The sequence below is a fragment of the Salmo salar genome, chromosome 19 (genome assembly GCF_965601325.2).
Source record: "Salmo salar chromosome 19, fSalSal1, whole genome shotgun sequence".
Lineage (NCBI taxonomy): Eukaryota > Metazoa > Chordata > Actinopteri > Salmoniformes > Salmonidae > Salmo > Salmo salar.
The window spans coordinates 10569515-10592500 of NC_138309.1; the positions used below are offsets into that span (position 1 = coordinate 10569515).

General features: G+C 44.6%; 1 protein-coding gene across 1 annotated transcript in view; it reads right to left on the minus strand.

Moving 5' to 3' along the window:
• LOC106578422 (catenin delta-2) overlaps positions 1-22986 on the minus strand; it is a 422676-nt gene that overhangs the window by 33059 nt on the left and 366631 nt on the right. Inside the window, exon 20 of the mRNA XM_014157182.3 lies at positions 17010-17244. Coding sequence (XP_014012657.3) covers positions 17010-17244 — 235 coding nt within the window. The remainder of the gene's footprint in view (positions 1-17009; positions 17245-22986) is intronic.

Genomic DNA, 22986 nt, shown 5'->3' on the forward strand with positions numbered 1-22986 from the left:
AAAAAAGCGCTAGGTGCATCCATATCCTTGAGGGTAGCAAAGTGAGACCTAATCAAGGCACCCTTCACTCTTTCATGTAAAAACGACCTCAGTTCATGTCTCTTGTCCTGTAAGTTCATGACTAGTCCAGGGTCATTCTGAGTGAGCAACTTCAACTTAATAGATTTTATGTCCTCTTCAAAAGCCATGATAGTCTCTTTAACTTCAATACTAGACAGCAGTATTTGGGCATTCCATTTAATAACCCTCCATTTTTCCCAAAACAACAAAAACTTTCACAAAACATGGCATCGTGTAGTAACTTAACATGAAAAAACATTCAAGATGGCGCCGACAGAGATGGTCGCCTCGCTTCAAGTCCTTAGGAAACTATGCAGTAATTTGTTTTCTTACATTGTTAGCCAAGAAAATCTTTAGTGCTATTACATACAGCCGGGAAGAACTATTCGATATAAGAGTGACGTCAACTTACCAGCATTACGACCAGGAATACGACTTTCCTGAAGTGGATCCGTTGTTCGGACCTCCACCCTGGACATTGGATCTAATCCCAGAGGCTGACCCAAAACAACGTTGTCATCAGACGGAGCGGCCTCCTGGTCAGACTTAGAAGGTGAGCACACCACCCCCCGCTTCCGAGCATATTACTCACCAATGTCCAGTCTCTAGACAACAAGGTGTACGAAATTAGGGCACGAGTTGCCTTCCAGAGAGACACCAGAGATTACATTCTCTGTTTCATGGAAACATGGCTCACTCGGGATATGTTGTCAGAGTCGGTACAGCCACCAGGTTTGTTCATGTGTCGTTCCGGCAGAAACAAACATCTCTCTGGTAAGAAGAAGGGCGTAGTGGATGACTCATGATTAACGACTCATGGTGTAACAATAACAACATACATTAACTCAAGTCCTTTTGTTCACCTTACCTAGAATTCCTTACAATCAAATGCCGACTGCATTATCTCCCAAGGATCATATCACCTTACCTGCCACTCTAGACCCACTTCAGTTTGCATACCGCCCCAACATGTCCACAGACGATGCAATCGCCATCACACTGCACACTGCCCTATCCCATCTGGACAAGAGGAATAGCTATGTAAGAATGCTGTTCATTGACTACAGCTCAGCATTCAACACCATAGTACCCTCTAAGGTCATCATTAAGCTTAAGGCCCTGGGTCTCAACCCCGCCCTGTGCAATTGGGTCCTGGACTTTCTGACGGGCCAACCCCAGGTGGTGAAGCTAGGACACAAAATCTCCACTTCGCTGATCCTCAATGCTGGGGCCCCACAAGGGTGCATGCTCAGCCCCCTCCTGTACTCCCTGTTCACCCATGACTGTGTGGCCATGCACGCCTCCAACTCAATCATCAAGTTTGCAGATGACACAACAGTAGTGGGCGTTGATTACCAACAACGACGAGACAGTCTACAGGGAGGAGGTGAGGGAACTCGGAGTGTGGTGTCAGGAAAATATACTCTCACTCAAAATCAACAAAACAAAGGAGATGATCGTGGACTTCAGGAAACAGCAGAGGGAGCACCCCCTTATCCACATCGACGGGACAGTAGTGGAGAAGGTGGAAAGTTTTAAGTTCCTCTGCGTACACATCACGGACAAATTGAAATGGTCCAACCACACTGACAGTGTGGTGAAGAAGGCGCAACAGCGCCTCTTCAACCTCAGGAGGCTGAAGAAATGTGGCTTGTCACCTAAATCCCTCACAAACTTTTACAGATGCACAATCCAGAGCATCCTGTCGGGCTGTATCACCTGGTACAGCAACTGCACCGCCCACAACCGCAAGGCTCTCCAGAGGGTAGAGCGGTCTGCACAGCGCATCACCGGGGGCAAACTACCTGCCCTCCAGGACACCTAGAGCACCCGATGTCACATGAAGGCCAAAAAGATCATCAAGGACAACAACCCCCCGAGCCACTGCCTGTTCACCCCGCTATCATCCAGAAGGTAAGGTCAGTACAGGTGCATCAAAGCTGGGACCGAGAGACTGAAAAACAGCTTCTATCTTAAGGCCATCAGACTGCTAAACAGCCATCACTAACATAGAGAGGCTGCTGGTAACACACAGACCCAAATCACTGGCCACTTTAATAAATGGATTTAATAAAGGTATCACTAGTCACTTTAAATAATGCCACTTAAATAATGTTTACATATCGAACATTACTCATCTCATATCTATAAACTGTATTTCTTACCATCTATTGCATCTTGCCTATGCCGCACGGCCATCGCTCATCCATATATTTATATGTACATATTCTTATTCCATCCCTTAACATTTGTGTGTATAAGGTAGTTGTTAGATATTACTGCACTGTCGGAACTAGAAGCACAAGTATTTCGCTACAGTCGCATTAACATCTGCTAACCATGTGTATGTGACCAATAAAATGTAATTTGATTTGAAAATACCAATAAAATGATGACCTTCGTGGACAGGGTAAGTGAATATCAACAGTAACATTATGGTGAAAAACCAACAGGAGTAATGTCACACTTTCCAACCCTACTACAGTAGAGCTCAGATGCATACAACCTGTCTAACCTTCCAACCCTACTACAGTAGAGCTCAGATGCATACAACCTGTCTAACCTTCAAACCCTACAACAGTAGAGCTCAGATGCCTACAACCTGTCTAACCTTCCAACCCTACTACAGTAGAGCTCAGATACATACAACCTATCTAACCTTCCAACCCTACTACAGTAGAGCTCAGATACATACAACCTGTCTAACCTTCCAACCCTACTACAGTAGAGCTCAGATGCATACAACCTGTCTAACCTTCCAACCCTACTACAGTAGAGCTCAGATACATACAACCTGTCTAACCTTCCAACCCTACTACAGTAGAGCTCAGATGCCTACAACCTGTCTAACCTTCCAACCCTACTACAGTAGAGCTCAGATGCATACAACCTGTCTAACCTTCCAACCCTACTACAGTAGAGCTCAGATGCATACAACCTGTCTTACCTTGCTGCATTGACACGACCTTCATAAACTTTTAGCCATATGTATTGCCTAACTTTTGCATTTCTTACTCCCCATACGTCTTCCCTGTGGCTCAGTTGGTAGAGCATGGTGTGTGCAACGCCAGGGTTGTGGGTTTGATTCCCACGGGGGGCCAGTACAAAAAAAAAAAAATATGCATGAAATGAAATGTATGCATTCATTACTGTAAGTCCCTCTGGATAAGAGCATCTGCTAAATGACTAAAATGTAATGTAGAAATCAGAATGCTCAAACTAAGTTAATAGATCAGACAGACAAATTCCTGATGGCAGGTGAGGTTCTTCAGCAGTGTGATCAACAGTAAAATCCACTGTACAGTCCCCCCCTAAAACCATACACCCCTCTTCGTCACCTTTATTTGATCAAATACATACATTTTTTAAATAAATAAACATCAAATCTGCCTTGACCAATAAAACCCGAACCATTGCAATCTCTGTAGTAGATACCACAGTCACCCCTAAGCCTGACGAAAACAAAATTGCCACTCCAGCACTGAAATTAGTACCATGACTGAATATACGCTGCCCCTCCCACCACATACCCAGTCAACCTCATTAGCCTCATCACTACAGTATGTATGTATCTCCTGTAGAAAAACTACATTAAGCCTTTTCTGTTTTACCTGGGAGATTAGCTCCACCTGAACCCCCTCCTCCACCCCATCACTCCTACCGGGTATCTCCACCACTACCTGGGAGACTAGCTCCACCTGAACCCCCTCCTGTACCCCATCACTCCTACCGGGTATCTCCTCCACTACCTGGGAGATTAGCTCCACCTGAACCCCCTCCTGTACCCCATCACTCGTACCGGGTATCTCCTCCACTACCTGGGAGACTAGCTCCACCTGAACCCCCTCCTGTACCCCATCACTCCTACCGGGTATCTCCACCACTACCTGGGAGACTAGCTCCACCTGAACCCCCTCCTGTACCCCATCACTCCTACCGGGTATCTCCTCCACTACCTGGGAGATTAGCTCCACCTGAACCCCCTCCTGTACCCCATCACTCGTACCGGGTATCTCCACCACTACCTGGGAGACTAGCTCCACCTGAACCCCCTCCTGTACCCCATCACTCCTACCGGGTATCTCCACCACTACCTGGGAGACTAGCTCCACCTGAACCCCCTCCTGTACCCCATCACTCCTACCGGGTATCTCCTCCACTACCTGGGAGATTAGCTCCAGCTGAACCCCCTCCTGTACCCCATCACTCGTAATGGACATCTCCTCCACTACCTGGGAGACTATCTCCACCTGAACCCCCTCCTGTACCCCTTCATTTGTACTGGGCATCTCCTCACCAGTCTGGAGAAATGGCTCACCAGATCCATCCTTACCTCCTACAACAATGTTTTTATGCCTGCCACAGACGCTATGTTCCCCTCTGGTACAAGCTGCAACTCAGTACCCTCAACACAAACAACTTGTTCCTCAGCAACAGGTGCTTGTGGCTGCTCTACCACTGTCAGCCCACCTCTCCCTACATCAGTGGGCCCAGGCGTTACAAGGACCACCTGTGTCCCGACCTCCACCTTCTCCTTTTCGAGCAAGCATGTCGCTTATGGCCAACATCCCCACACTCAAAACACTGCTGAACACCCGTACTATCATAAGTCATATAGAGTCTGTTGTCATACTTGACTATACACATACATGACTTTAAACTATACACCATACACTGCAGGGACTGAAAAATGTGTTCATCATCAGATGTCCCACTGCTTTTGCGACGGCAGGAAGCCTAGTGGTTAGAGCGTTGTGCCAGAAACCGAAAGGTTGCTGGATCAAATCCCCGAGCTGACAAGGTAAAAATCTGTCGTTCTGCCCCTGAACAAGGCAGTTAACCCACTGTTCCCCAGTAGGCTGTCATTGTAAATAAGAATTTGTTCTTAACTGACTTGCCTAGCCAAATAAAGGTTACAAAAGAAAAATTGCGATAACTCCAAAGTCTGCTCTGGTGAGTTCAAAAACATAAACACCTGTCGCCGAAACGACATAAACTGCTTCAGAGCCGGGTGTTAGCAACCAAATGCAACAATTTTAATTGAACTTGCAAACTTCCCAAACTGCAATAACTCACGCTCCAATAGCTCATTGGGAATAAACGGCGGTACTTTCGAAATCGTAAACCTTGTTGAAGGAGAAAAAAGCAGCGAAACTTGAATAAACATGCCTTAAAGAATTACGCCAGGCTCAATCAGCTGATCGACAAGACACTCTTCTTAAAGAAAAACCACCACTGCTTTATTAATCCGCGACGCATAAGCAACATTTTCATAGCTTAACTTCTCTTCTATGGCGACCAGAAACTCCTCCACGGTGACAGTAGCTTCAGTAACACACCTGAAGCCATCTCAAAGTGACAGGTACGTGTGGGTCGCCATCCCCACCTAAATCAGGGCAATTCCAATTCCAAGAAATACAATATACCTAATTCTACCACATAACATTTTTTTTAGAATTAATCATCCAAAGAAAAAGAAAAACTACCAAGAAAAGGAAACAAAAAGAAAACACAGGCAATCTTATTCCAGACACCATTCGCACTCGGTCATACAATTCCCAGCATCCACCAACACTCCTAGCATGCAGAGAGAGAGAGAGAGAGAGAGAGGGATTTGTCTTGGATTTTAATGCTGTGAGAAGGTTCTATAAATGTTGCTAAACTGAGAAACAGAGGGACACTCAGACAAGCTTATATTGTCCATATTAAATCTTCATTTACTCTACTTTAACATGACTTTACTCTCCATCCCAAATGGCACCCTATTCCCTATATAGCCCTATGGGAACTGGCCAAATGTAGTGCACTATATACGGAATAGGATGGAATTTGGGATGCACACTAACTTTAAGGTGAACACTGCAGGGACCGAAAACGTGTTCATCATCAGGAGTCCCTCTGCCTGGCGCAAAAATGGTTTTAAGAGGTGATTGCGCTTTGGAAGAGTAGCAATCTTCTTAAGCAGTTATAGAGCAGTTACTTTAAAACCAGCCACTCCTGCATGCTAATAGCTGCTGCTAGCCACTTTAGAGAAAATTAGAAGAGAAAGAGTGGGTTTTTTGCTTTTTGAGAGCGACGGGAGGACTTGAAGAGGGTGGTTAATCTACAATTGTGTTTCATTAGAAACATATACAACTCTTGTCAATATGTAGAAAATAGAGAAGAGGCTACAGAGACAGTGTCAACCGGCATATTATTATACTGAGTACATGATTCATGAATAGAAGTGCGATGCTTGAAGTAGCCTAACCATTCATTTTATAGGTCAATGCATGGCTGCACTAGTCTACACATTTGGCTAGAAACTGATTCTTATTCTATGCCAAAGATGTCCTGCTGGAGATAAACATAGTTCCTAACCACAGAAGATTAATGTGGGGGCCTATTGGGTGGAATGAACACATATCTGACCCTGTTTCAGTTGTTAGGGGCCACGTCTACGGAGAGCAACATCACTCACTGTCAAGTTACACCAACGTGTTACCCAGAATGGACTGCAGTGAACTCCATAGTGATGCATCAACACACAACCCTGATGTAAGGATCTTTCTGACAACCGTTTGGTGTCATATCAACCATCAGAACACCCTGCTCGGTCTCCCACAGTGACAGGGTTTATATTCTGATAACATAAGCACTGTGTTTTGTCAGTACTCATAGACACACAGACTCATGAGAGACTGCGTCCACCACGTAAATAACACTCCACAAACCCTCTTACTGTTTCTAGTCCCTGAGGGAAAAGCTTGAGAAGTTAGGCCCTTACCACAGTCACCCTAGAAGCATCCTAACCTAGACTGAGGAGTGTGTGTGACTGTGTGAGTGGAAGCATAGCCCGCCTCACTTTTGCTACATGTGGTGTGTGTGTGTGTGTATGTACAATGCATTTGGAAAGTATTCAGACCCTTTCACTTTTTCCACATTTTGTTAGGTTACAGCTTTATTTTAAATGGATTAAAAAAATATATCCTCATCAATCTAAACACAATACCCCATAATGACAAAGTGAAAACAGGTTTTAAGAAATGTTTGCAAATAAAAATAAATACAAATAAAGACCCTTTGATTCATCTTTGAGATGTTTCTACAACTTAATTGGAATCCACCTGTGGTAAATTCAATTGATTGGACATGATTTGGAGAGGCACACACCTGTCTATATAAGGTTCCACAGTTGACAATGCACGTCAGAGCAAAAACCAAGCCATGAGGTCGAAGGAATTGTCCTTAAAGCTCAAATACAGGATTGTGTCGAGGCACAGATCTGGGGAAGGGTACCAAAACATGTCTGCAGCATTGAAGGTCCCAAGAACCCAGTGGCCTCCAACATCCTTAAATGGAAGAAGTGTGGAACCACCAAGACTCTTCCTAGAGTCAAACTGAGCAATCGGGTGAGAAAGGCCTTGGTCAGGGAAGTGACCAAGAACCCAATGGTCACTCTGACAGAGCTCTAGAGTTCCTCTGTGGAGATGGGAGAACCTTCCAGAAGAAAAACCATCTCTGAAGCACTCCGCTAATCAGGCCTTTATGGTAGAGGGGACAGACGGAAGCCACTCCTCAGTAAAAGGCACATGACAGCCCGCTTGGAGTTTGCCAAAAGGCACCCAAAGGAATCTCAGACCATGAGAAACAAGATTATCTGGCCTGATGAAACCAAGATTGAACTCTTTGGCCTGAATGCCAAGCGTTACATCTGGAGGAAACCAGGCACCGCTCATCACCTGGCCAATACCATCCCTACGGTGAAGCATGGTGGTGGCACATCATACTGTGGGGATGTTTTTCAGTGGCAGGGACTGGGAGACTAGTCAGGATCGAGGGAAAGATTAACGGAGCAAAGTACAGCGAGATCCTTGATGATGATGAAAACCTGCTCCAGGGCGCTCAGGACCTTAGACTGGTTCGAAAGTTCACCTTCCAACAGGACAACGACCCTAAGCACACAGCCAAGATAATGCAGGAGTGGCTTCGGGACAAGTCTTAGTTGGAGTCGTGCCTGGCCGTGCAGTCATGAGTGAACAGGGAGTACAGGAGGGGGCTGAGCACGCACCCCTGAGGGGCCCCTGTCTTGAGGATCATCGTGGCGGATGTGTTGTTACCTACCCTTACCACCTGGGGGCGGCCCGTCAGGAAGTCCAGGATCCAGTTGCAAAGGGAGGTGTTTAGTCCCAGGGTCCTTAGCTTATTGATGAGCTTTGAGGGCACAATGGTGTTGAACGCTGAGCTGTAGTCAATTAATAACATTCTCACATAGGTGTTCCTTTTGTCCAGGTGGGAAAGTGCAGTGTGCAATAGAGACTGCATCATCTGTGGATCTGTTGGGGCGGTACGCAAATTGTAGTGGGTCTTGGGTACCCAGGAGGATACTGTTGATGTGAGCCATGACCAGCCTTTCAAAGCAATTCATGGCTACAGACATGAGTGCAACGTGTCGGTAGTCATTTAGGCAGGTTACCTTAGTGTTCTTGGGCACGTCTGCTTAAAACATGTTGGTATTGCAGACTTGGACGGGGAGAGGTTGAAAATGTCAGTGAAGACACTTGCTAGATGGTCAGTGCATGCTCGCAGTACACGTCCTGGTAATCCGTCTGGCCCTGCGGCCTTGTGAATGTTGACCTGTCTAAAGGTCTTACTCAAATCGGCTGCGGAGAGCGTGATCACACAGTCTTCCGGTACAGCTGGTGCTCTCCTGCATGTTTCAGTGTTATTTGCCTCGAAGCGAGCATATAAGTAGTTGAGCTCGTCTGGTAGGCTTGTGTCACTGGGCAGCACTCGGCTGTGCTTCTCTTTGTAGTCAGTAATAGTTTGCAGGCCCTGCCACATCCGACGAGCATCAGAGCCGGTGCGACTCAATCTTAGTCCTGTATTGACGCTTGCCTGTTTGATGGTTCGTCGGAGGGCATAGCGGGATTTCTTTTAAGCTTCCGAGTTAGAGTCCCGCTCCTTGAAAGCGGCAGCTCTAGCCTTTAGCTCAGTGCGGATGCTGCCTGTAATCCATGGTTTCTGGTTGGGGTATGTACATACGGTCACTGTGGGGACGACGTCATCAATGCACTTATTGATGAAGCCAATGACAGATGTGGTGTACTCAATGCCATTGGAGGAATCCTGGAATATTCCAGTCTGTGTTAGCAAACCAGTCCTGTAGCTTAGCATCTGCTTCATCTGACCACTTTTTTATTGATCAAGTTACTGGTGCTTCCTGCTTTCATTTTGCTTGTAAGCAGGAATCAGGAGGATAGAATTATGGTAAGATTTGCCAAATGGAAAGCGAGGGAGAGCTTTGTATGCATCTCTGTGTGTGGAGTATAGGTGGTCTAGAGTTCTTTTCCCTCTAGTTGCACATTTAACATGTTGATAGAAAATAGGTAAAACTGATTTAGTCCCCGGCTACTAGGAGCGCCGCCTCTGGGTGAGCGTTTTCTTGTTTGATTACGGCAGAATACAGCTCATTCAATGCTATCTTGGTGTCAGCCTCTGACTGTGGTGGTATGTAAACAGCTACAAAGAATATAGATGTAAACTCTCTCGGTAGGTAATGTGGTCTGCAGCTTATCATGAGAAACTCTACCTCAGGCGAGCAATGGCTCGAGACTTCCTTAGATATCGTGCACCAGCTGTTGTTTACAAAAACACATAGACCGCCGCCCCTTGTCTTACCAGACACCCCTGTTCTATCCTGACAGTACATCGTATAACCAGCCAGCTGTATGTTGATATTGTCGTCGTTCAGCCACGACTCCGTGAAGCATAAGATGTTACAGCTTTTAATGTCCCGTTGGTAGTTTAATCTTCCCAATAACTCGTCCATTTTATTGTCCAAAGATTACATGTTTGCGAGCAGAATTGAGGGGAGTGGGGGTTTATTCGATCGCCTCCTACTCCTCAGAAGGCAGCCCGCCCTCCGGCCTCTCTTTCTCCGCCTTCTCTTCACGCAGATCACTGGGGTCGGGGCCTGTTCCCGAGGGAGCCATATATCCTCCGCCTCGGGCTCATCAGAGTCATGAAAGAAGAAAAAGGGTTCCGCTAATTCGTGGTGAGTAATCGCAGTACGGATGTCTTGAAGTTATTTTCGGTAATAAGAGACGGTAGCGGCAACATTATGTACAAAAATTATAAAAAAATAAGTTACAAACAACGCAGATAAACAAATAAAAAAACACAATCGGTTGGGGGCACGTAAAATGTCTGCCTTCTGCTAAATGCTAAAATGTAAATGTTATCTTATTTGTGTCTGGAAGTAGCTAGCAAGTTAGCTTGGGTGCTTGACTGCTGTTGTAAGATCAGAACGCTCTGATCAACGCTGCTCCTCAGCAATAGTGTGCGCTCTGAATAGTCAATTTCCAAACACCCGGAGTCGTAAAATGTCTAACTAGTAATTTGTTATGCTTACAAGCTAGAAATTGGCTGCATAGCAACAGCATCAACTTCCGGTAGACATGCGAAGCTCAACTTAAAGGTTACCGTTTGTTTACAGTATACTAAAATGAACTAATAGTATGTAGTATATACTCATTAAGTATGTAGTATACAGTATAGTATATTAGTATGGCTATTCGAACACAGCTTGGGTATGTGAGTATGTTGATAAAATGTGTACTTAAGCTTTGATGGCAGGTTTGAAAGCTGTTATCAAAATGGATATTGCAATGGAAGTAGAGACAATTTTGGGGTTGGATAATCCTTGCGAGAATAATGGACAGTGGGTATTAGGTAACATATGAAAATTGGCTGTATATATGGACGAGAGCACGAATTATGTTTACAGATAGTCCAATTTTGTATCACGCCGCATTTAAACAATTGCTAAAAGGGTGTACAACCAGCAAAACAAGAGATAGCATATTTGGGAGTTTCGATTTCAGAAGTCACGAAGCACATAACACGTGAATGAGTAGGAACAATGTGTTATTTGGCACGACCAAACACTCCTCACAGAATCAGGAAAACCCTAGGGGTTTTAATTTTGTGAAAGACTTTATTCTGTGTTATTCTGAAATAGATTCATAGAATTGACAAAAGGGAGGAGGGGTCACGAGTAATTAAAGTGGCCTCCCTGTGAACAGAAGTTATCATGTTTGTTTTGACTGTAATTTAAACCTTTTTGTTCACCTGGTAAAGTAACGTTAGACGGAAAGACAGAGGTAGAGTATAGTACAGATTGTAGAGGGAAACAAGTGTTAGAGTGGAGGGGAAATGTACTGGGTGATGGTGATTGAGAGGGCTTCTGAGTTAAAGGAAACAAAGATGTAGACTAGTGAAGGTTACAAAGGAAATGGGAATTTAATTGGAAAGTAAGAATTTCTAATTTGACTTGTTTGGATTGATTACCATTTGGCAAAGTGAAAACGAACAAAAAAAAATGTTTTCTCTCTATTTCAAATGTTTCACAAGGCTGTTGTAAGTGAAATTCTGCAGTTTTATAAAAGTATAAAGGTATCGGATCAGGCCGTAGAGGGAGCTCCCAAATAAGTAAGGCCTGGCAACTGGTTTGTTTGTTTTGCCCTACATTTTACCAGCACACACTCACACACAACCCACCGTTTATTAATATTTGTTAGTGGTGTTAATACCGTGTTTGATTTATTGTGTTGGGTCTTTTTTAATTTGGTTCTAAACCAGGTAAGCAGAATGATGGACATTTGTGAAATATTTGAAATAGTTTCGGAAGAACAGGGAAAGAAAATGGAAAGAAAATACTTAATAGGGATGACTGACCTATGACCTCTGTTCGGACTTCCTGGCAAGGCCTGATCACCTTCACTAGAAAGACATTGGGTGAGATTTAAATGGGCTATGTAAACACTAATAATTAGGAAGACGTTTCTAATTTAGCAATAGTCCTATGTGTGATTCTGACCATGAGAAGGAGAGAGTGCTGACCAGAATGAGGGACACCTGTCTCTAGTCTATTTTACCATTAACTTTGTAAGCACCGATGCCAGATAGGAAAAGAAGGTACGGGGAGTCAAACATTTATCCAGGAACAGACATAGAACACGACAGGAACAGCGTCAGCACACAAAAGGACATATGACATATGACAAACAAATGATCCCGAAGCAGGGAACAGAGCTAGGGAACAGACAGATATAGGGAAGGCAATAACACAAGAAATAGAGTTCAGCTGAGTCCAATGAGCACAGATGCATGTGACGGGGAAAGGCAGGTGCGTACTGATGGTGGCTTGATTGCGTAATCTTGGAGAGCCTGGTGCCCTCGAGCGCCAGAGGGAGGAAGAGCGTGAGCAGGCGTGACAATACCCTCCCCCCCCAGGGGCGCCACCCAGCGTCCCACCTGGGCGAGCTGGCCGAGACATGGGCGCCGGGCTTGCCGGCCGGGGGTAAACTCCCGACAAACCGGCAAGGGCGTGGGAGCCTGGCAAGCCGGCTGAGGCATGGAAGCCTGACGATCCGGCTGAGGCATGAACTCCTGTCGATCCCGCTGCGACGTGGAAGCCCGATTATCCGACGGAGACATGACAGTCTGACGAGCCGGCTGGGCGAACAGGACCTGATGGTCCGGCTGAGGCCCGATGTGGGATGGGCACCTTCCGAGCCAACCGAGGCAAGGAAACCTCTCGAGCCAGCTAGGGTGTGGAAGCCCGATGAGCTGGCTAGGCACCCCCGGTTCCATTGGCGGCGACCCAGGACCGACGTCACTACCAACCGGAACGCCAGTACTCCCCGATGCTTCGTGTGATGGCTTCGGGATTCTGTTCCCTGGAGCCCTTTGGTAGATATGCAAATTTGTTTCTTCACATGTCTGCCTATGAAAGGAAGAAAAGTATTTCCCACCTCTACTTTTATATGAAGAAGTGTATTGCTGTTGTGTTTGTTTTTGTCTTGTTTTGATATAAAGCTTTGATATAAAGGTCATCAGATTGGGTCTGCTGTACGGTTGGGATTTCCCCCTAAGGGGTAACTCTGCGGGGAGGTCATCAGTATGATAAGGGATTATAAGCAAATTTGCAAAATGGTTTCAACAAGTGTGTTGAAACCAATCATCAGTCATTTTTGTAAGTGCTGTGCTTGTTGAATGTCCTTCCCTATAAGTGTGCTGAAAGTCTGTTGTCAATTTGTTTACTGTAAAATTGCATCGTATCTGGTCAAACACTATTTTTTTGGAAACCTTATTAAGGGTTGGTAACCGGCTGATTGGTCAGCTATTTGAGCCAGTAAAGGTGGCTTTACTATTCTTAGCTAGCGGAATTACTTTTGCTTCCCTCCAGGCCTGAGGGCACACACTTTCTAGTAGGCTTAAATGAAAGGTATGGCAAATAGGAGTGGCAATATCGTCCGTTATTATCCTCAGTCATTTTCCATCCAAGTTGTCAGACCCCAGTGGCTTCTCATTGTTGATAGACAACAATATTTCTTTCACCTCTTCCATACTCACTTTAGGGAATTAAAAATTACATAATTTGGTCAGAAATACTTGGACGTGTAGTGTTGCTGGTATGTCATGCCTAAGTTTGCTAATCTTGCCAATGAAACAATTATTAAAGTAGTTGGCAATATCAGTCAGTTTTGTGATGAATGAGCCATCTGATTCAATGAATGATGGAGCTGAGTTTGCCTTTTTTCCCAAAATTTCATTGAAGGTGCTCCAAAACTTTTTACTATCGTTCATTATGTCATTTATCTTTGTTTCATAGTGTAGTTTCTACTTCTTTTTATTCAGTTTAGAGACCAAAATGCAGCGGGATTGTGGACACTCATGTTTATTAAAGAAAACATGTAAAGCATCCACTTGAACAAAAAAAAACAATAAACAGTACTTACACCGGTAACAGTTTTGCAGGCTATTCAAAACGCAGTGCAAAATCAATCTCCCACAAAAGACAAACACACCCTCATATATGGGACTCTCAATCAAAGGCAAATAGACAACACCTGCCTTCAATTGAGAGTCCCAACCCCAATGAACCCAAACATTGAAACAGACACACTAGACTAAACATAGAATACATGAAAATCAAACAGTGCCCAAAAACCCCGGAATACCTAAATCAACTGCCCTACAACAAACACACCACCCCTAACCACATAAAACAAATACCCTCTGCCACGTCCTGACCAAACTACAATACCAATTAACCCTTATACTGGCCAGGACATGACAGCCTCATCCCTCTCAACCATACAATCTTTCAATTCCTCATCAATCCATCAGGCTTTAACAGTTTTTACAGTAATTTTCTTAATGGGTGCATGCTTATTAGTAACTGGGATAAGAAATTTCATAAATGTGTCAAGTGCAACGTCTTTTTGCTCCTCATTACAAAATGTTGGTTTTCCTAGATATTGTTATTTTGTGATCACTACATCCGATGGATCTGGATACTGCTTTCAAGCATATTTCTGCAGCATTAGTAAAGATGTGATCAGTACATGTTGATGATTTCATTCCTGTGCTGTTTGTAATTACCCTGGTAGGTTGACTGATAACCTGAACCAGGTTTCAGGCACTAGTTACAGTTTGAAGCTTTTTCTTGAGTGGGCAGCTTGATGAAAACCAGTCAATATTTAAATCAGCCCAAAAATATACCTCTCTGTTGATATCACAGACATGATCAAGCATTTCACACGTTATCCAGATAATGACTGTTAGCACTTCGTGGTCTATAGCAACTTCCCACAAGAATGGGTTTTAGGTGAGGCAGATTAACCTGCAGTCACATTACTTCAACAGTATTTGACATGAGTTCCCCTCTAATCTTTAGAGGAATGTGGTTCTGAATATAAACAGCAACACCTCCACCACTGGCATTTCTGTCTTTTCTGTAAATGTTATAACCTTGTATTGCTACCACTGTATCGTCAAAGGTATTGTCTAAGTGAGCTTCAGAGAAAGTCAGAATATGAATGTCATCCGTTACTAGCAAGTTATGAATTTCATGAATCTTGTTTCTTAAGCTACATATGTTAACGTGGGCCATTTTGAGCACTTTTCTGGGATGCTTGCTTGTTTTCATTGCTTTACTGGGGAGCTTAGCAGAAGTAGATATTCTCATGTTATTTATGTTAGTGCAGGGTGGGCTGCACACAGTGGACTTCCTACTAGGGCACACCGCCTCAGTGCTAACAGCATATATCTGGTTCATAGGCACATGATTGCTGCATACAATAGCTGTAGGATCAGCAGAGGCATTCAGGGCAGTTAGAGGGACATACATTAGGTTACTTACATTGTCTCTACCAATGCTCCTGGTATAATGTACATTTTCTAAAGCATTATGATGACTCAGCGACACAATGGTAGGGATTAACTGAGCTGGGCTTGGGTGATTGATAAGTCATTGTCTCAACGCTGCCTTATAATGCTGTGAAATGATCCAGGAACCCAAATTATTTGAGCGGATCCCATCAGTAGTGCTAGACAGAGCATGTAACAGTAGAGCTAGATAGAGTAGGTAACAGTAGTGCTTTCTTATAAAATGTGTTTTGTTTCCAAAAGGTATCGAAATTGTCAACAAAAGTTACACCCATTGAGCTGCAATAATCATGAAGCTGCAATAATAATGAAGAGAAAGAATCCTGTTAAAGCTTTCAATGCCACGATTCACAGAGGGCACAGCGTCAGATATGATGTGTCTTTTATTAGTGTCTAGCAGAGTCAATCAGCTCTTTGAAATCCAGTTTCAACTGTTCAGAGCTGCCCTTCATAATGTCATTAAAGCCCACATGGACTACAATAGAATCGATGTCCATGTCATGGCGTAGGACATTCAGGAGCAGCTTAGTAATGTAATTTATTTGAGCTCTGGGATAATTGTTTTTACACCAGGAACAGTCACATTTTCCACCATGGAGCTTCCCAAAATCACGGCTGGCGAGAAGGACGATGATATCCGCCCACTCCCACGCTTCACAGGATGGTGCAGGAGATGGAGAAGCCCCGCTCGATCCAGAGCAGGGACGGAAGGTTGCCGACATCGACTTCGAAATCTTAGGGGAAAGAGCAGGAGTAGGCACGGCGGCCGCAGACATAGGTACCCCCAGCTCGAATGTGCAGGAAGATCAGGCTAGGGCGGTGACACTATTCGTTGTTTGTATTCGCTCCGGGCCTCTCGTTGGGAGCACAGACTGCTTTGGGGGAGGCCACTGTCTTTGGCTTCCACGGCTCGTGACATGCGACCATCGTTGATTGCCATGTCCCTCTTGCTGTGCACCTTCGACTCCACTATCATATGGGGGAGGAGAGGCAGGAGATGGCTCCCCTGGTGAACGAACTCTGGGCAACACCGGCCAGTCGGATAACGACAAACGACATGACGGAGATGCATCCAACATGCGTGAACGCCGTCCAGCCACCGGCGTAGAAAAGGTAAACATTCCACTCTGCGTTTTCCCCAGTTTCTTACATAGGCTGGCTACCTGCATGATCAAGGAAGCCACCTCAAGCCTATAATCCTCGGCAAGCAAACAATTGCCACATTGGAAGTCTGAGTGATCCAGTTTGTCCTGAAACAAAGCGTAGTAGATACAGCGCTGGAACCGTTCATTGGAAAGCTCATATAGGACTATCTTTGTTAGCTTGATGGCTAACGCTAGCAGCTTAGCTAGGTTAGCAGCTCTTTCAAACAGACTCTAACCTAACAGCTAAGTGGGATTTCGGGATTGCGGTCCTAGCTGTTAAAAGCTAACCGTGTCGTGGAATCCATGCAAAAATAAGTTCAGCATTTATGTTTAACAAAAGATTGGTTATGTTTAGTTACAATAACAAACCAAGTGTTTCCAGTATACAGTGTTCAGCTGCGCACTCTGATGACGTCAGGACAAAAACACAGCGTGTAGATTGATGAGGGGAAAAAAATATTTAAACAATTTTAGAATAAGGCTGTAACGTAACAAAATGTGGAAAAAGTTAAGGGGTCTGAATATTTTCTGAAGTACTGTATGTGTGTGTGTACGTGTGTGTATGTATGTGTGTGTGTGATCGCTTACTTGTCTCCTTTGCTGCGAGCGATGCCGATGAGTTTCTCTATCCCGCCAGCGTCTCTTAGTGCTTTGGCATTTTCCATGTTCTTAGTGATGACCTCATGCAGAGCGCAGCAGATAGCCGTTACCGTATCGTCTGACATGGTCTTACCGGGTGCCATCGGGCCCCCGGTACTGCCCCCGGTACTGTTGCTGCTACTGCCAGGTAACCGGTGGACCAGGTCACGCATGGCGTATTTACCTGAGAGGAGAGCGGGACAAGAGTTAGTGCTTGGGTTAGAAATCTGAATGTCTGAAAGAGTATGCTTGTGAGTGTGTCAGGAAAGTAACAATCCTCATTGGTGTGGCCTGTGTTGTCCAGAGGTTACAGCCACTGACCTCGCCACACGTATGCCAGAGCTGAGAGAGACTGGGTTCGAATCGACTCACTGCCCTTTGACTCACACTCCACCGTCTTTCCACCACTTTATTATCTCTTCAATAAAATGATGAAAGGAGTGGGACGGCCCCCCCACTTAAAAAAATACAAAATTAAACAACTATCTTTTTTCCGCCTCATCTCCCTGTCTTGTCTTTGAAGGAAACACAGCCATTTGCCAGTATCATCCTCTAACAATAAAACAGTACAACACTTCTTCATTGATTGTTTGAGCAACTTCCTGACACTGTAGTTAAGGACAAATAACGTTATCTCTAAATCCCTAAACCTATCTGTCCTCAGTCTCTCTCAGCTTGGCCTGTCTGTCCTCAGTCTCCCTCAGCTTGGCCTGTCTGTCCTCAGTCTCCCTCAGCTTGGCCTGTCTGTCCTCAGTCTCTCTCAGCTTGGCCTATCTGTCCTCAGTCTCTCTCAGCTTGGCCTGTCTGTCCTCAGTCTCTCTCAGCTTGGCCTATCTGTCCTCAGTCTCTCTCAGCTTGGCCTGTCTGTGGAGCAGCCCTCTGATGAAGTCAATACACTGTGACTCATCTGGTATTTGGAAGAAGAGATTGACGTGGACGGGAGGAAATGAAGGGAAGCATCTGACATTAAAAGAAAAGAGAGATGGAGAGATTGAAGAGAAAGAGGGAGTAATTAAGAAGCCTGAGATGTCAGAATGAGAGAAAAACCTGAGTAAGAACCGGTATGGAGGGAAGGATGGGAGGAAAGAAGGCAGGGAAGGAGGGAGGGAAGAATGAGTCTACTCTACACATTAGCCACATTAGTCGTCCATCACACTTCATCATTTCACATAATGTCAACATTGACACACATCTAGGAGGCGGACATCTTTCCCTGATGATGACTCTTAAAGATGTCTCATCATCGATGAATGATAAACATGACATGTAAATAATAGTGTCGACACACTGGTGAAGAGCTGCTCTTTCAGACTGACTCATCCTCTCTGGAGAAATGTCAAGTTGTCCATGTGAGTGGATTGTTACCTAAACAGGAAATTGGAAGTCAATGGGTTCAGTGAAGACCGAGGAATAAAAAAAGCCGTCAATGTTTCAGCAGCACAGGACTAGGAACCCAGAAAACATATTGTATCTCTCAGTGCAGTGGCTTCTATCAAACTGTTTATTGGAGTGGCGAAACTGGAGGTCCTGAGGCAAAGTTGGCTGCAGAATATAAAGGCCTATAAAGATAAAAGGACTATCAAAGTTCATACACACTCTTAGAAAAAAGGGTTTCAAACTGGTTCTTCAGCTGTCCTGACAGGAGAACCCTTTTTGGTTCCAGGTACAACCCTTTTTGGTTCCAGGTACAACCCTTTTGGGTTCCATGTAGAACCCTCTGTGCAAAGGGTTCTCAATGGAACCCAAAATAGTTCTATGTGGAACCAAAAGGGTTCTACCTGGAACCAAAAAGGATTATTCAAAGGGTTCTCCAATGAGAACAGCTGAAGAACCCTTTTATGTTTTAGACAGCACCTTTTTTTTGCCATCATTTTTGTCATAATTTGTTATCATTGCAATTCACAAGACCCATCTTCCCACTGCTGGTAACTCCTCTCTCTGTCCTAAAGGTTCTGTATAGATAATAGTAATACATTTTAATCTGGGCTGGTGAAATTCCTGCTGTGTCATGCAAACAGCTTAAAAACATAAACGCACCCCAATAATTTACAACATGAAGAAACACACACATGCACAGACACACGGTTTCCTAAGCACCGCATATTATTAGCAGAGACTGGTGAGTTAATTGGGGAAGTCTTATCTGTCCTGGCAGGCTGAAGAGAGAGAGACTGAATGGACTGTCTTCACTGAGAGGACAATACCAAGACTGACTAAACCTCTATAAACCTGGGTTAGCCTACTCTACTGGCCAGGGTTTGGTGGGAGACAGAACTGATGGGAGGAGAGAAACAGAGCTGATGAGAGAGCGAGAGAGAGAGAGGGAGGGAGGGGGAGGGAGGGGGAGGGAGGGAGGGAGGAAAGAAGACAAGGAAGCAAGGAATTATGTATTTTCACACAACCCCGAACAGGGCCTTGGACTAACCTTGCCAGTGGCTGAACCTGGGTGTTTCATTATTATAACTAATAAAGTGTGATATGTCTCATTGACTACAGGGGGCACCATATCACAAGCAACCAGGTTAGCAGTGGTGTAAAGTACTTAAATACAAATACTTTAAAGTACTACTTAAGTTGTTTTGGGGGTATCTGTACTTTACTTTAATATTTATAATTTTGACAAGTTTTACTTTTACTTCACTACATTCCGAAAGAAAATAATGTACTTTTTACTCCATACATTTTCCCTGACACAAAAAGTACTCGTTACATTTTGAATGCTTAGCAGGACAGGAAAATTGTCAAATTGCACACTTATCAAGAGAACATCCTTAGTCATTCCTACTTCCTCTGATCTGGCGGACTCACTAAACAAAAATTCTTCATTTGTAAATTATGTCTGAGTGGTTGAGTGTGCCCCTGGCTATCTGTAAATAAAATAAAATACAAGAAAATGGTGCCTTCTAGTTTGTTTAATATAAGGAAGTTGAAATGATTTATACTTTTACTTTTGATACTTAAGTATATTTAAAACCAAATACTTTTAGACTTTTACTGAAGTAGTATTTTACTGCGTATCTTTTTTCTAAGTTAACTTTACTTTTATTTAAGAATGACAACTGGATACTTTTTCCACCACTACAGGTTAGTCAACTAAAGTCCCTCTGGAACAATTATTTAACCCTGGATTCAATTTCCCTGCTACTGTACATTCTTTAATAGCATATGGACATATGGAAATGTATATACACTGCTAAAAAAAAGGGAACACTTAAACAACACAATGTAACTCCAAGTCAATCACACTTCTGTGAAATCAAACTGTCCACTTAGGAAGCAACATTGATTGACAATAAATTTCACATGCTGTTGTGCAAATGGAATAGACAACTGGTGGAAATTATAGACAACAAGCAAGACACCCCCCAATAAAGGAGTGGTTCTGCAGGTGGAGACCACAGACCACTTCTCAGTTCCTATGCTTCCTGGCGGATGTTTTGGTCACTTTTGAATGCTGGCGGTGCTTTCACTCTAGTGGTAGCATGAGACGGAGTCTACAACCCACACAAGTGGCTCAGGTAGTGCAGCTCATCCAAGATGGCACATCAATGCGAGCTGTGGCAAGAAGGTTTGCTGTGTCTGTCAGCATAGTGTCCAGAGCATGGAGGCGCTACCAGGAGACAGGCCAGTACATCAGGAGACGAGGAGGAGGCCGTAGGAGGGCAACAACCCAGCAGCAGGACCGCTACCTCCGCCTTTGTGCAAGGAGGAGCAGGAGGAGCACTGCCAGAGCCCTGCAAAATTACCTCCAGCAGGCCACAAATGTGCATGTGTCTGCTCAAACGGTCAGAAACAGACTCCATGAGGGTGGTATGAGGGCCCGACATCCACAGGTGGGGGTTGTGCGTACAGCCCAACACCGTGCAGGACGTTTGGCATTTGCCAGAGAACACCAAGATTGGCAAATTCGCCACTGGCGCCCTGTGCTCTTCACAGATGAAAGCAGGTTCACACTGAGCACATGTGACAGATGTGACAGAGTCTGGAGACGCCATGGAGAACGTTCTGCTGCCTGCAACATCCTCCAGCATGACCGGTTTGGCGGTGGGTCAGTCATGGTGTGGGGTGGCATTTCTTTGGGGGGCCGCACAGCCCTCCATGTGCTTGCCAGAGGTAGCCTGACTGCCATTAGGTACCGAGATGAGATCCTCAGACCCCTTGTGAGACCATATGCTGGTGCGGTTGGCCCTGGGTTCCTCCTAATGCAAGACAATGCTAGACCTCATGTGGCTGGAGTGTGTCAGCGGTTCCTGCAAGAGGAAGGCATTGATGCTATGGACTGGCCCGCCCGTTCCCCAGACCTGAATCCAATTGAGCACATCTGGGACATCATGTCTCGCTCCATCCACCAACGCCACGTTGCACCACAGACTGTCCAGGAGTTGGCGGATGCTTTAGTCCAGGTCTGGGAGGAGATCCCTCAGGAGACCATCCGCCATCTCATCAGGAGCATGCCCAGGCGTTGTAGGGAGGTCATACAGGCACGTGGATGCCACACACACTACTGAGCCTCATTTGGACTTGTTTTAAGGACATTACATCAAAGTTGGATCAGCCTGTAGTGTGATTTTCCACTTTAATTTTGAGTGTGACTCCAAATCCAGACCTCCATGGGTTGATAAATTGGATTTCCCATTGATTATTTTTGTGTGATTTTGTTGTCAGCACATTCAACTATGTAAAGAAAAAAGTATTTAATAAGATTATTTCATTCATTCTGATCTAGGATGTGTTATTTTAGTGTTCCCTTAATTTTTTGGAGCAGTATATATATAGTACCCAGCTATAGGTAATTAACTAGCCTCATGTACTTCAGAATGGATCTAAAACGGACTGTTCTCCGAGGCCCTTTACGGCGTGAATCCACTTCAAGCCAGGTCTGCAAATGTCACTGTGAAAGATTAACATTGGCCAGACAGATACTGTATATTACTGACTTACCCGAGCAATAATGGATAAATGGACACCAGAAATCACCCATTTCTCCAAAGTAAATGGCCAGCAATGTGGGAAATGCTTCCTCTTTAGGAGATATGGAAAAGGAAAAAGCCCACAGACATCAAAGATAAAACAAAGCTGTTTAAAAGAGGTTGGAAACTAAGGTAAATTGGAAACTCTAGCTATTAGAGATAGGGGTTTCAGCGAGTGCAGGATTTCACACCTGTAATATCTGTCTCTCTGAGGCTGCTTTGATGTGGCTGGGTGACAGGACAGAGAAGATAAGCTCTTCCGCTGAAATATTCCCCCTCTGAATACCTGTGGCTGCTCCATTAAAAGGAGACTGCCGTAGGTGATACGAACACACAAACACGCTCGCACGTTGGCACGCACACACGCTCGCACACATGCATGTGAACACATGCAAGCACACACACATACACACAGCACATTCACGAATGCACACGCACCTGCACATACACACACACACGCACGCACGCACACATACACACACACGAAAGAGACAGGGGTTGATAATACACGCTTGAAATGTGGTGAATACAAACGTGATTTAAAAATGATGTTTCTGAGAAGGACATCTTTTTCTTTTTTGTAATATCTGTCTGGAATAGCGATGCCATCCTTAGTAGTGATGGAATGAGTTTCAGATTTATAATTACATTCCAGATTAGTTCACCACAATCTATGCTTACTTCTGACAGAATATACCGAAAGAACTTTGAAAAGTTCCAAGTACACATGGCTGACAAATCTTGTTAATGTAAGCCATCTCTGGCACCATAACTCCGTAAGTACACATTAGAATGATCATCTACGTACTCATTCTCTCATGATGTATATAAGTCTATTTCCAACCCTACAGGCTGGTAGGGGAAGCAGGGAAGACTGCCAGAAAGGAAATGTAACGGGTAAATCGAAAGTGAAGTACAGTCACACGTAGTACTAATCCCATAGAGAGAGAGCACGA